Source organism: Pollachius pollachius (assembly GCF_949987615.1).
Source record: "Pollachius pollachius genome assembly, chromosome: 13".
NCBI classification, from domain to species: domain Eukaryota; kingdom Metazoa; phylum Chordata; class Actinopteri; order Gadiformes; family Gadidae; genus Pollachius; species Pollachius pollachius.
The window spans coordinates 13074883-13089228 of NC_136946.1; the positions used below are offsets into that span (position 1 = coordinate 13074883).

Below are 14346 nucleotides of genomic sequence, written 5' to 3' on the forward strand. Positions count from 1 at the left end.
CCCCTCACCATATATTAAGCACATATGTATTAATGCAATGTCACATTAACATTTGATATCATCTGTTTTTCTTCTTCTATTTTTTTTTGGGGGGGGGGCGCAGATTGGACCATGTCAATGGTGGATAAAACAAGGACCAATGGGGGAGGAGGGGGGGCGGGGCCAGAACTCCAGAGGACAAGATGGTCAGAGCCTCCGCCGTCTCCGTCTCTTTGTGCACGTCTTTCCCCTCCACCGCAGCAGTTGCTCTTGATCGCAAACGGCAAGAGAGCGTAGGCTGCCACGTCTCAGCAGGCAGTCTGGAGGGCACGAGGTCATTTCCTTAGTAACTACAGGGGATGAGCGGGCAGGCAAACTAGTCAATACCTGGCTCTGAGCAGGGTATTGATGCCTGTGTATCAGGCCTGTATGTGGGAAGGAGGGAGTCATGGAGAAAATATGAGGCGAGTTTTTGCAGACTCTTGAATGGCACAGCAAACAGCCCACGGTGGGAACGTATGTCTGGCGTTTTTCCCAACATCAATTCCAATGTTGCATTCTTCCGAATGGAAATATTCCCAGGAAGAGTGACTGAGAGGGTGAGAGAGTGTCAAGTGGGCAATATTTGTTTTTTTCTTGTTGTTTTCCAATCGGGACGGAGCAACATGCAACACACACAGGACCTCAGGCAAGCTCACAAACATGAGCTGTGTGTATATGTGGAAAATTGGTTTGGTTTTCACACGGGATAAACCCTAATAAAGAAATCTAAAAAAAAGGCAAAGCAAGCAAAAAGCCAGACGACCCAAAGCAATCCCAAAATAAATTGATTATTCTTGTACAATTAAGACCGTAGAACATAATTGTGCAGAAAGGGTTCCTTGTTGATCCTGTTTGACTTTTGATATAATTTTTCCTCAACAGTTTAACGTTAGGGAGGACATCTCATATCTAAATCATAGAAAATACAAAGAAGGGGAAAACAAGATTACATTGCAGACGGAGAAGAGAAGACGTAGCAGAGGAATGGCACATATCATTAAACAACTCTTTTTTTCCCTTCAACCCCAACCAACTCTCTGGAACCATCTATAGAGAGAAACATACAGTAAAAAAAAAGAGTGCTTGCATCCTCCATTACACTGGGAAAGAAAACAGAAGATGACGGGGGGGCCTAGGGGGACTAACAGTGTGAAAACAGCATTGAGTTTTTTTTTTTCCTTTCTATAAAAAGAACTTAACGGTGCAGAAATATTCTTTTCTTTTTTCAACTTTTTCAAAATCATTAAACAGGTGAAAGAGATTTTCCATTTTTTTCTTCATCTTCTCTAGAATAAAATCAAGACATTATTTTTCAGAAACCGTTCATCGTCCATAGGGTCTTTTTTTTTCTGTGGTTGTTTTGTTGGATTTTCTTAAAGGTCTCTTATTTTTCTCAAAAAGTGTGTCCGTACTTGCTTCGAGCCCCTGTTCTTTCATTTTTGATAGTCTTTGTGAAAATATAGAATAGAACAGTTTACCTCCATATCAGTCCAGTGCAGCCGTAAACAATTACAGTAAGCAATCTAATAGAACACATCGCAGGAGATTTGGAGCAGAGTCTGTAAAAGTGTGTGTGTGTGTGTGCGTGTTCATACGTGTGTTGTGTGCGCCCGGTGGTTTGTACTTGTTCACTTTAGTTTGCCCTTTTGAGTGGCTCGGGACTTTGAAAGTCCAATCTCGGATTCTGAGGGAGTGTGTCATTTGTGTTTTACGTGTGTGTGTCCTAGTTTGCTTGCGGGTGTGTGTATATGTATACGTGTGTTTTTTTTCACACTTCAGTCTGAAAATCTCCTTCGGATGAGTCTGGCGTGTTAGCGGAGGAAGAGTCCCATGTCTTGTTGTGCAGCTCCATGCGGTCCTTCTGTTCCCCAGGGACGATGCACAGCTCGGGGGTCATGGTCTTGAAGCTGTCCCAGGAGTGCTGGTCGTCTGGGGTCGACTTGTCCTGTTTGGGGAAAGGGAGGGGAGAGAGAGGCAGAGACAGGGAGACAGAGATAGGGAGGGGGTAGAGAGAGAGAGAGAGAGAGAGAGAGGGGAGAAAGAGAGAGTTGGAGGGAGGGAGAGAGAGAGAGAGAGAGAGAGAGAGAGAGAGAGAGAGAGAGAGAGAGAGAGAGAGAGAAAGAGAGAGAGGGGAGAAAGAGAGAGAGAGAGAGAGAGAGAGAGAGAGAGAGAGAGAGAGAGAGAGAGAGAGAGAGAGAGAGAGAGAGAGAGAGAGAGAGAGAGAGAGAGAGAGAGAGAGAGAGAGAGAGAGAGAGAGAGAGAGAGAGAGAGTCGGGACAATACGTGTTTATTATTACCTGTTCTCTGCAGTGGAAGAGGAAGTTAAATGGACTCATAAACAAGGTAATTACTTATTTTGGGCCACAGAGGAAATAGTTTTTGAGATGGATAAACCCACTTATTACGAGTCTGGTTTTATGTGGTTTAAAATATTCATCCCATAGTGTCCCATTAGTCACATTACCACGGACCGGAGACAACATATTTGAACCAATTTGTAGCTTTTCTAAATGCACATCTATAGATAGCTATATTGCTTTGTCTTAAAACCAAAACACTCTATATACCAGAATAGCATCCTACAAATATGCTAAGCGTATACTATTCTATGCATATACTTACAGGCAAAAAAACATCCAACCCCCCGCTATGTATTCCATTATTCATGTGATTGATTGACACACAATGAAGTGTGACTCAAGTCAATACAGATGCAGGGACATTAAGGCAAGGCGTCTTGCCGTAGGATACACTGCTACATCTAGGATCAAACCAAAAACGTTGGCTTTGCAGTGGAACCACTGACTGTATTAAGGACCCTAGCCTGCAAGGATACCCTGCCCTACTTCATAACATGAACCAATTCCTTTCTTCCATCATTGAAATGGATGGAAAAGGGATACAAGACACGTCTGCTATCCCTTTATCTCCCAATGCTCCCAATCAAGGGGATCTGAAATTGATTGAAATGGCTTGCAAGCTCTTGAACCGAGCTCTCTGTGATCACTGCTTTCGGTGTTTTGGAGTGGCGAGTCATTCAAGCGTGTGAAATATATGTTGAGTGAAAAACTTATTAGAGGTTACGCTAATATGCTAATGCTAATAAGTTCACAGACCAGTAAATATCTATTTGGCTCGATGTATGGGGCGTAGAGCAATAAAATACCATTTTCCAGACTATGAACTAGACAAGACCTTTTCCATTTTGCGGAGCAATGATGGAGCCAATTACTGGTAAACAATTTGGATATATGTATAGGTCATCTGGAAACAACCAGTGGAGTACTTTTCAGCATATCATATCCTGGCTAACATAACCTTTACCGACAGCTCTGAAATGAAGAGATATCCTCAGATACAACAGACAGAATGCTGGGGTTCAGATGTGAGCTATAGGTATATATGTGAATGTTCAGGCGGCGAGGGAACAGCGAGCACGACTCTCTCCCGCCTCCGCCTCCTACATCTACGGCATGTCCTCGTGATTCACCTTGTTTCTCCTTCCTTTCTCTCCCTCTCCTCATAGCTGCTCCTCATGAAGCTACACCCTCATCCAGTCCCATTGAGACATTCACAGCTCTATATCACTGCCGTCATCCACATTCATGCACGCACACACACACACACGCACACACATGCCCGCATGTGCACGCACACCCACACCCACACACAATGCATGTGAGCCCAACTTTGTGACAGAGTTCTTCAATTAGCCAGTAGGTGGCAATATCTGCACAATCCTCATTCTGCACAAGGCGCTTGCAGACAGTTGGTAAAATGAATACAAAAGGCATATTCGGGGTGCCAATTTGCATGCTAAACGCTGGCGAAGGAACATTTTGTAAATGCAGGAATGTGGGTAATGCTGCAGTTAAGCCCAACTTTATCCCTGGGAGCCCAGACTAACGCGATTGTGCCTCCAGTGCGTGTCGATCTCTGTTCACTTATTCCCGCCATCTATGTCCTTCTTCCGCTCCCCCCCCCCACCTGCCCACACCAACCCCCTTATTGCCCCCTACGCCTCCCCTCCTTTTCTTTCTCTCTCTCCGCCCTTTCGCCGCGTCTCAAATCTGTCTCCCTTCCTCCCTCTCTCCCTCTCGCCTCTGCCGTTGCTTTCTCTCTCCCTCTCTCCCTCTCTCTCTCTCTCTCTCTCTCTCTCTCTCTCGCCTTCTACTTACACTCGACGAGATCTTTTCACCTCCGGTAGACCAAATGCTCCATGGTTTTTTCCTCCTCTGTTGTGATGGAAGGGGGGGGAAGCGACGGCGAGGCATGGGAGTGCGGGGAAGACGATAGAGAAGGAGACAGAATAGAAAAAGAAAATAAAGAAAAGGGGAGGGAAAAAGAGAGGGAATGGGGTGTGGGGTTTGTAGGGGGTCGGTGGAAACAGGCACTGACAAAGTCCAGCCCAAAAACATTAGTGTCGTTCCACGCACACACACACACACATCTTTCAAGGTGGACCAGGGCAGTTGTTCCTCTGTGCTTACACACTGCCCCCCTTTGGTCTTGTTTCGTTTTTCTCTCACACAGACACACACACACACACACACACACACACACACCCACACACCCACACACACACACACACACACACACACACACACACACACACACACACACACACGTCTATTCGCAAACAACCCTCTTCAGCACAGTTTATAAAAGAAACAAGAAGAAAGAGTTCATTAACCTAGGGCCAACAATATTGAGTGCACATTGAATATTGTAGCTGTTCTGCATTCAGATGTCGAGCAACATTCATATATCCCATCGTACTAGTGTTGAGAGTACCATACAGAGGCTGTAACATCGAAGCCCTTTCTTCTCTTCTTATATGGCCACAATTGCAAGTAAATGCGTAAATGTTCAACCGGCCAACGATCATGTTCACGCAGTCATTTTTCCTTGTCTGGTTTTCCCTCCGTTAACAGCTTTAGTCTAAACATACGCATTGCACAGCACTTAATGCTTTACACTACATGTTTTGACAGTCTCTTCATTAGCATCTTGACCAAAGCCATTCAACCGTTAGGATATTCACATTATTCCCAGTCGAAAGATAATCCCCTCCCTATCCGGCAGCCAACATATCCTCATCATCATCATCATCATCATCATCATCATCATCATCATCATCATCATCATCATCATCTCCAACGACATCATCAGCTTGCAGCAGCTAAAGAAAATAAATCATCCATGGGGAAATGTATGGGTGAGTGGCTAGGTTAAAAACAGCATAGATGCTACCAGTGTAACGTCTATGATCTTCAGCCTCTCTGAAGCCTTTTTTGCCTTCGGGCAGCTAGCGCGCTGGTTCAAATGAGTGCCCCGCTTTCTGTAGTGTAGCCACTCTTCCGAAACAGTACCGCCCCCCCCACCACCCTCACCATAGAACGGTCAACGGACGATCATAAGTCTGGACGACAAGTGTTAGTGTGGTGATGGATGAGCTTTTGCATGTGGGGAGGATAGGGGTGTTAAGGGGTAGGTGGGTGTTAACTTGTTTTACCTTTGTTGACTTGGATGCCCACGGTATTGTTGATTGTCTGGCTACATTCAGACTGGGGTGGTGGTGGTGGTGAGAAGCATGCATGACAGCCAGCCGACACGATAAAACAAATAAACAAAAAAAACAAATAAAGAAACAGAAGATACAAATAAAATCAAACAAAATCCCCCGAAAAGTTTGAAAGGACGAAAAAGTAATCCACATGATGGACAGACATTGAGTGATCGCGTCCCACACAAACAAAACTGGAGAAACAGAAAACAATGAATAGACAAACACGTTTCACAAAACTGCAATATTGAACTTATAACGCCAAGCAGACATGAAATCAGAAGCAGATTGAGTGGATACCAGATAATGAATACAGCTTTTTTTTTGATGAAATGTTTTGTACTTAAACTTTGTTTAGATTTTGCACTCGTTTCCGTCCGTTCTCTCACTCCCTCTCTCGTCTTTTAGATGATATTTCATTCCTTTCAGTGAAACTGTCCAACCAACGATGATACACAGCAAGCATGTCTGTCTTGGCACTCTAGAATATTCACGAGAAAAAACAGTAAGAGTTGGTTGCCTTGCCTTGCCTAATTGGGCATAACGGTCTTTAGCATAAATTACTCCTTGGATTGTTGGGGGGGCAAAAAAAGTGCCACATAAATTAAGTCCCTTCAAAGCCAGAAATTGAGAGAATATAGGGTAAATAAATTCAATTAGGGCAACACATTGCGAGCAAACAAGCAATCAAGACTCAAATCAGCAGCGGCCTTTCGATGGCGCTGCACGGTCCGGTCCACAAGGCCCATCAGATCGTCCCGGAACATTCCGGATGGCGCCTTTTACTTTTTCACCCTCGCCCTAATTGGCCTGAGGCCGGCAAATGAGCTAAATTAGCAATGTGCCTCCTGCGCACAGGAAGCTAGCATTAGCCTTGTTCAGCCACACCGCAGCTAACGGTCTGCTCATTAGGAGTCGCTAATAGAAGTGGGGGGGAAGTAGCCCAAGCGAGCGGTGTGCTGCCGCACAAGCCTTTGGTATTCATGGGTAATTTTGGGAGTAAAAGAGGACGACGAAAACAGACGATGGGTTTTAAACTCAACCCCGCTCGGGTCCCAAGGTGGAGAGGAGGGGATGAGGTGGGGGGAGACAGGGATTTGAAAATAATTAAAAACAAGATAATGGGAGAAATTAATTAGCTGATTAATTCAACGCCTCCAAAACGGAACTGGTAAATGCGTTGTGAGTGAGAAATCGCACGGCGTCAGGACGAATAGAGGGGAAGAGGAAGTGACACGAGAGTGGTTGTGGATAAAGAGGTTGTTTTATTGCGTCCGTTTGAAACCGAAACCTCTTAGCTTAATGCCAGACAATTGATTACTATACCTGGGGGGTGTGTAACTGTGGAGAAATCACTGGCCTCAACCAGAATCAATGAGCAATGCGCCTTTGCCATTTAAAATTATATCTATCCATTTCATACAAGGCACCATCAAATCATACTCATTACCTGGGTAAAAATATCTCTTCAGTGCCTTTAGAGCTTTGACTGAATTCAATAACACTCACTAATCTTAGCTGTGACTGCATAAAGAGGGCACCTTCAGTATCCCCTCTCTTTTATGGTTGAGACATAATGGAGAGAAAGAGAGAGTCATCTTGGACTATCTCCGCCTGTTCTCATGCAGAGAGAGAGAAACAGCGAGAGAGAGAGAGACAGCGTGATAGACTCCGGATTTCATCACAGAATTCACACACATGTGCCCCCTGCTGCTATTTGGGTTGAATTGGAAAATATCACTCCTGTAATGGAGAGCCGGCGCCGCGTCTGCGTCCGCTCCCTGGCTACGGCGTGGCACAAAATCACGGCCTAACTAGCGCACTTATTTCCTTTGTCTATTTCCCGCCATCACGCTGTGTCGCGTGTGATTCCCCCGCTATCTATCAACAGAGGAGAACAACGCACGCCTCATTTAATCAGAACAGTCGACAACGACTGCGCCCGTAGATGGGGAAAAAATACACGCCGTTTCAGAACTGAGAAATGAATCAGCCGGGCTATTATGCGTGGGCATCCTATGGATACGTCAACAACAACAACAACAACAACAACACACAGGGTTGTGTAGAAGGGATGACTGGGGGTGCTGGTGGGTTTGCAACCTTCAGACTCGGCGGGAAGGCGCGAGTGAACAGAGGAAAAAAGAAAGCGGGTATTCAACCTTTAGCGTTAGCGCGCAGACAGCGGCCGCTTGTACATGGTCGGTCAGCCACCTGCCTGCTGCCTAGAACATAACCATCAGCACCCGCTGACTTTTGCCTTGGAAAATGCCTCCATTACAGCGCAAGTGGAATGGAAATAAGGCCATTTTCCTGCAGTTTTTGCTACAGTGCTGGCTTTCGGCTTTTGGGGTTGACACCTCATCATCTCTCAGATTGCTAACTGCTGCTGCACCCCCAGGTGGGCCAGTGTGAAGGCTATACAATGGAGGAAGTAGCAGCAGTGGCTAACTCCTGAATGACCAACACATGGGGAAAGTTGGCGGCAGTGTGGAAGGCCGTGAAGTAAAAGCTAATTGAAACAACGTATCGGAGCGTGGACGAAGAAAAACAGGTGATTTGGTTTTGGGAGACGAGAGTGAGAGAGAAGAACTTCAGTTTGGTGCTTTTTAACTGTTTAGACACGTGCTGCGTTGGGTTGATGCTAAAGGACAATCCCAAATCCACCGCAATTATCGGAGAGAAATTACATAATATTAGCACGTTTGTGTATCGTTTCTTTGTGTTCTTGGAGACATGCTCTGATATCCACTCATCCCCTCAAGGATCGCCACGATTATCCTACCTTTCCGACGAAGAGAAACTGATCACTTCTTTGCTGATCTTATAATACTTTGAAATGGCTCTAGAGTGGTTATTGACCAATTAGAGCCTCTCATGCAAAGCTCCTGTGAGTGCGCTGTGGCTGGTCTCATTTTGTGCTATGTTTTAATGAGCTGGTTAATCATTTATAAGGTGATTATAAAGCTGTTAAGGTCAATGACGTTTTAATGACTTGGTTTATTTTATGATTTTTTTTGTTGCGGTTATTTTGATTGAGGCATCGCAAACAATAACCAAAAATGTCATGATTTGTCTTAAAGGTGTAACCAGGGCAAAAGAAGAAAGAAGCGGTACAAAACCGAGTTTAGCTAAATGCATATTTAGATTTTACCATGGCACATAAACCCAGCCCGACACAACAATCCATAAAAGAGGAATTGTTAATGTAAATGTTAAGAAAATAGCCATCCCATTATTTATTTATTTCACATTTGAATTGTGTGGGAGTTGACTGAGGGCTATAGGCACACCTTGATAGTTGAAATAAGGGGTGCTGTGTATTGGATTGTCTGTTACACCACAATGCCACTAGGAGAACTAATATCAGACTCAAATACAGTCACGACACAATGGGGTGATGAATTACACACTACTGGCTTTGGGCTGATGAGCGACTACATTGAATATTGTGATAATTTGACACTGTCAGTGGGTTTGTAAATGAGTTAAAAAAAAATACCCAAAACAACACCACAGGCTAATGGTAGCTTTTGCTAGGTGTCGAAAAACAACAAACAAAAGGTCCACAGACACAGTGGCAAATTATTATCCAATCTAGAAGCACGTCTTTAAAGGGCAGTTAATATGACTCCCGGGAACGTGAATTTAGACAGGGTTTAAGATATGCTTACGTTGGCTTTCTTTGTAAACGACCGACATTCTGCTGGTTAGCAACGGCTCGGAGCTTTGTCTTGGCGGAGGGGGAGGAGGGACCTGTGGCAGTTCATTGGACTTGGTTAGAGGGGGCTACGTGTTCAATTCTGTTTAGCCACTCCCAGAGTGGACCGCCTAGCACGAGTCTTAATGGTATCAGTGTTTTAGTTTTGCAGCATGGTTTATGTTCTGTTAAGTCGCAGGATTAAAGATATGAATGAGACAAGAAGGGTTTTATGATAGTATTATCATAAGTAGAGGACAATGTGCCGGACGACCCTTTATAAGCTGAGTGATTCGGCCAGACTCTACTGAACTTTCATCGTCTCTTTCCCAATGAAGTAGCAATTACAATGTTTGCCACTGGAACGTAATGCATTTGTGGCTGCAAAGAGGAATAGGGGGGGGGGGGGGGGGGGGGGGGGAAGAGTTCCAGTTCAATTTCTGTCACATGCCTGAGAAGGGAGGATATCTTGGTTATTACGTGTAATTTCCAAAACCTATTAAGAATTTCCAAGGCCTACTTAGTCGTTTTGATTTCTAATTCAGCATCATGTACAGACAGTGTAAAACAAGCATTGCCCAACACAAATAATACAGACTCAGACGAGTGTAGGAATGAGGGGGCGGATGAAAAGCTACACACACACGCACACACACACACACACACACACACACACACACACACACACACACACACACACACAGACTATTGCTGTGCATACACACATACAAACACACACAAACACACATTTATAGATGCCTACACACACACACACACACACACACACAAGCATAAACACATACATACATTTTAGATTGTGCAGACACAGACACACACACGTACACACACACACACACACACAGTCTCTCCTCATCTGCATAATTGCAGTATAGTCAGCATCTCTGGCTACCCAGCCATCACCCCAGTGTCTATGGCGATTGTCAAAGTGAGATGTTAACAGCATTTGAGTTGAACTGCAGCTGGATCCAGTCAAAGGGTTGACTCTAATAGTGTTATCATTGTAATTGCTCCTTATTTAGTGCAAGGACTCCTTTACTTGGACCATACTATGCCACAGTACTAGAGCAGTATACCATCATTCCAGCCATTTGGTTCGGTACAATATCTAATATACTCTCCGTCCTTCAGTTCCCTTGTGTATTTGAGTCAATGTACAGTATATGCAGGGGTATTTTGGATGTGGGAATAGTGACTGTGTTTCTGTGTATGTGTGTGTGAGTGAGTTAGTGAGGGTGGCTGTGAGCGAGTGACTACTGCATCTGATTGTTCGACAGCAATGCATTGGAAGGAAGCCAATGTCCCTGAACAAATCGTGATCAAAGAATGAGGGAAGGCACTCGGAACTGACCAAATATGGTTTGTCTGTGTGTGCGTGAGTGAGTGAGTGAGTGAGTGAGTGAGTGAGTGAGTGAGTGAGTGAGTGAGTGAGTGAGTGAGTGAGTGAGTGAGTGAGTGAGTGAGTGAGTGAGTGAGTGAGTGAGTGAGTGAGTGAGTGAGTGAGTGAGTGAGTGAGTGAGTGAGTGGGTGTGTGTCTCCTCTGCATTTATTGTAAATAAGACGTGAACCAGTGTGTCCAATCAATGTCAGGGCATAGCCTACCCATCACAGACTGGCTAACTAATCACAGCTCCATGCACTACAGGACCGCGGGGTAGTCTGGGCGCGTGCGCCCGTCCACGCTAGTGTGCGTGGGCAGGTGACCGTGTGCATTGTGAGTGCGTGGTGTACCTCTTAAGGAAATCAGCACTCTGAAGGTCAACAGAGAGCGAGAGAGGGACTCTTTTGTCCCCGGATAATGATGAAATTAGGGAATAATGATTCAAAGGCACTGCTGCACTGCACACATGCACACACACACACACACACACCTAGATCTATACACACAAACAAAGGTAGGGATGTAACACAGACCTACAGACACACACACACACACACACCTACATCCATACACACACACACACACAAAAAAACAAGCATACACACACACACCTACCTACAATTACACAAATACAATACGTTAACGTCAGAGGACAAAGAGACTGACTGGACAGACACAGACAGGAATAACATGGAGGTTTAATAACCCAGCATCCACCCATGGGAAAACAAATCAAGTAAGTGCTGAATTAGGGTGAAGTAATTTGGCGAATGAGGGTGGGGAATGTGGGGCAAGCAGTCTCTCAAATTGCAGGATTTAGAATTCATTAACTGTCCGTGATGGATTAGCTGTCAAGTGACAGCTCTGTTGACTAAATGTTCTCGACAGGGTAATAATAAAGAGCCGTGGCATGGAAATCTAATTTTTCCTCCATTCATCACATGTAGGAAGAAAGGGATTAAAGGGAAGTGGAGGGTTAGTAGGGTTAATAACGCAAGGTTACGGTGAATACGGTAGGTTCCACCTTCGTGTGTTTGTTCGTAATGGTCAATAACACAATAGCATTTAAAATGTAAATGATGAAAAAGTATAAAAAATAATGGGGCACAATGACAAAGCTCTTTCTGTTAGGGCAGACGATTGTGCAAAGTAAAGGCTCTAGTGATTGTATGCTCTTCCTCAGTGTTGATACACCCAATAAAAACAAGCAAAAGCAAAGAAGATGTGCTTCGCATTCTTCCGTTCCTGTCCATGAGCACATTAATTCACCGCTCCGTTCCCCGGAATCTATCTCAACAATTAATTTGGGTCTCGTCGATTCTTTTATGTTTCCCCTCCTGCTTAAACATCTGTGCTTAGCATCGGGTGAGCCAGAGGAGGCGAATAAACCCATGGGCATGCACGGTATATCAGTATCCTCCTCATGCCCAAATCAGCCTCGCAGTTCACTTCGTTTTACGCAGATGTTTGAGAAAAAACGTCTGAAAAAAAGAAAATTCCTAGAGGGGATCCGGCAGAGCCACTGGAGGTTTCCGCGACTCGTTTTTCTGACCTTGTTCTGAGACAACAATGGAAGGCGAAGCCGTGGAGAATAAAAAGAGGGGGGGGCGAGGGGACGCGGTAACACGGCAACCACATACGCTGCATGCTCGGCAGACGGCGACTCATGAGCCGCTGGGATAAAACACAGCATCTCTCTCATACGTTTTTATTCGGGATGTCAGCAGTAAGTGAAACAGAGAAATATGCCAGCCTTGGACTTTATTTGGGAACTGGGGCGGCGGGGTAAAAGAAGACCGTATTAAAAAAAGGGAATGCTTAAAAGATTGAAGAAAAAACTAAAAAGGAATCACGTTAGCGAATAAACGGGGGAAGCTGGACGCTTCGATTTACGTCCCGGCATATAAGTCCAAAGGGTAAAATCAATAACGTATAACAGAGGGGCTGGGATACATTCAGCGAGTGTCGACTCTGTCTCGTAAAAAAAAGGGAATCTCATTGGTTGACTGTTCCTCGAGCACCACAAAGACAGAGCTTACGGCATCGTGTGCTGCGGTATTGGGTTTAAGGATGTGAGTGTGTGTGCCTCGATGTGACAGCTATAGCGCTCTCAGGGGGGCAGTGGATGGGGCAACGAGCATAGGTTGGGGGGGGTGGAATTTTAGGGGGTTGTTGACTTAAGGGTCGGTGTGAAGGCAGTTTAGGAGAAGGGGGGGCAGTGTTGTGTACCTTCACTGCGGTAAGGTGTCGTTTTTGTTTTGTCGGGGTTGGGGGGGGGGGGGGGGGGGGGGGGGGGGAAGTCTTACCTTGAAGGCGGACACGGCCGGGTCCCTGCTATACCTGTCTATGGTGTGGAACTTGGACGAGTGGTTGAGCTCGTGGTACAGCTCAGAGTGTCTTTTGCGAGTGTGCATCACTTTCTGGAAGGGAAAGGAAGGGACAGCAAAAAATAATGAACAGAACAGACCTCCCCCCCCCCGACCCATCCCTCCCCCAAAAAAAAGACAACAGGGGTGGGGGGAGGGGCGGCGAAAGGGTGAGCAGGTTGGGTAGAAGGGCAGGGGCGGCGAGGATGGCGTGGAGGAGGGGGGGGAAGAGGCCAAGGCACTGCAGCGATTCCAGCTATTTAAATGGCGTATAGAGAAGGAGGGGTGTGGGGGGGAATGGGGGGGGAGGCAGCAGATCAATCGATTGCTGGCTCAGGCCTATTCATAATCTTCTCCCCCTCACTCCCTTAAGTCTTTGGGAACTCGGTTCCTCAATGCAACCCAGGGAGGTCACTTCAGTGAAAAGAGCAGTGAAAGTTTAAAAAAAAGATATCAAAACACAAAATATGGAAATGTGGATGGCATGTCAGGCACGTGCGATGCTAGTTGTGCTGTTATTGTTGTGGTGGAGCTAGCTTAATGTTCAAAGAGACACAAGAGGAAATAATAATACCCTGTTTTCGGCGTGAAATATTGGCCAGCCGTTTGTTTCCGAGGGGACTTTATCCTGCTCTTAGCCGAGGAACTCTCAGATCGCCCAAAGTGCATCTGTCACTGTCACTTCGGTGGCCCTCCTCTGCTCTAATGGACGGAGCCGGAGCCGCTCTGTAGCGCGGCGGCTAATCGTCAGAATGGCCCGCAAGGTTGAAAGTAACACCAGGGCCAGATGCCAACACTCACTCTCACAGATACACAGGGGCCATCTCTGGCGCCTCTGCCTGCCTGCAATTACCTCAGAGTGGGGCCACTCACAACTCCCTCCCCCCCAACCCCCCTTCTGCCTGTTGGGAACCCTCTCCTGTGGTTAGACCTATCACACAGTTTATTTCATGTTCATGATTCTATTATTTTATCCAATATTTCTATTGAATTGCCTTGTCAGAATATCCCTTTCTGTAGGGAGTCCCAGGAACATTCCAGAAGGTAGCGTTTTGTGGTTTGCGTTGTGTTTTTGGCATGTGTTGTTCACTTCATGCTTGAATTTGAGCTAACTGGGCCTGAGCCCTTCCGTATGTTGATTTTTGGTTTTGTTTGAGTCAACCTTCTGGTTCAAATCCAGTGTTTGCTCTGGTTCTGCCAGAGAGGTCAAAGGATTAGCTTAGATGGTAAGCCTAGTTGATAAGCATACTCGCTGTTAGTCAGTTGATACCACACATACTGTCTATGAATGATT

General features: G+C 45.6%; 1 protein-coding gene across 1 annotated transcript in view; it reads right to left on the reverse strand.

Annotated features, from left to right (window-relative positions):
• Positions 1–1681: 1681 nt before the first annotated feature.
• The window catches only part of adgrb2 (adhesion G protein-coupled receptor B2), a gene marked incomplete at its 5' end in the record, with an annotated part of 138477 nt that continues 125812 nt past the window's right edge, over positions 1682–14346 (reverse strand). Inside the window, 3 exons of the mRNA XM_079748795.1 lie at positions 1682–1966; positions 4200–4256; positions 12993–13106. Coding sequence (XP_079604921.1) covers positions 1790–1966; positions 4200–4256; positions 12993–13106 — 348 coding nt within the window. The 3' untranslated portion in view covers positions 1682–1789. The remainder of the gene's footprint in view (positions 1967–4199; positions 4257–12992; positions 13107–14346) is intronic.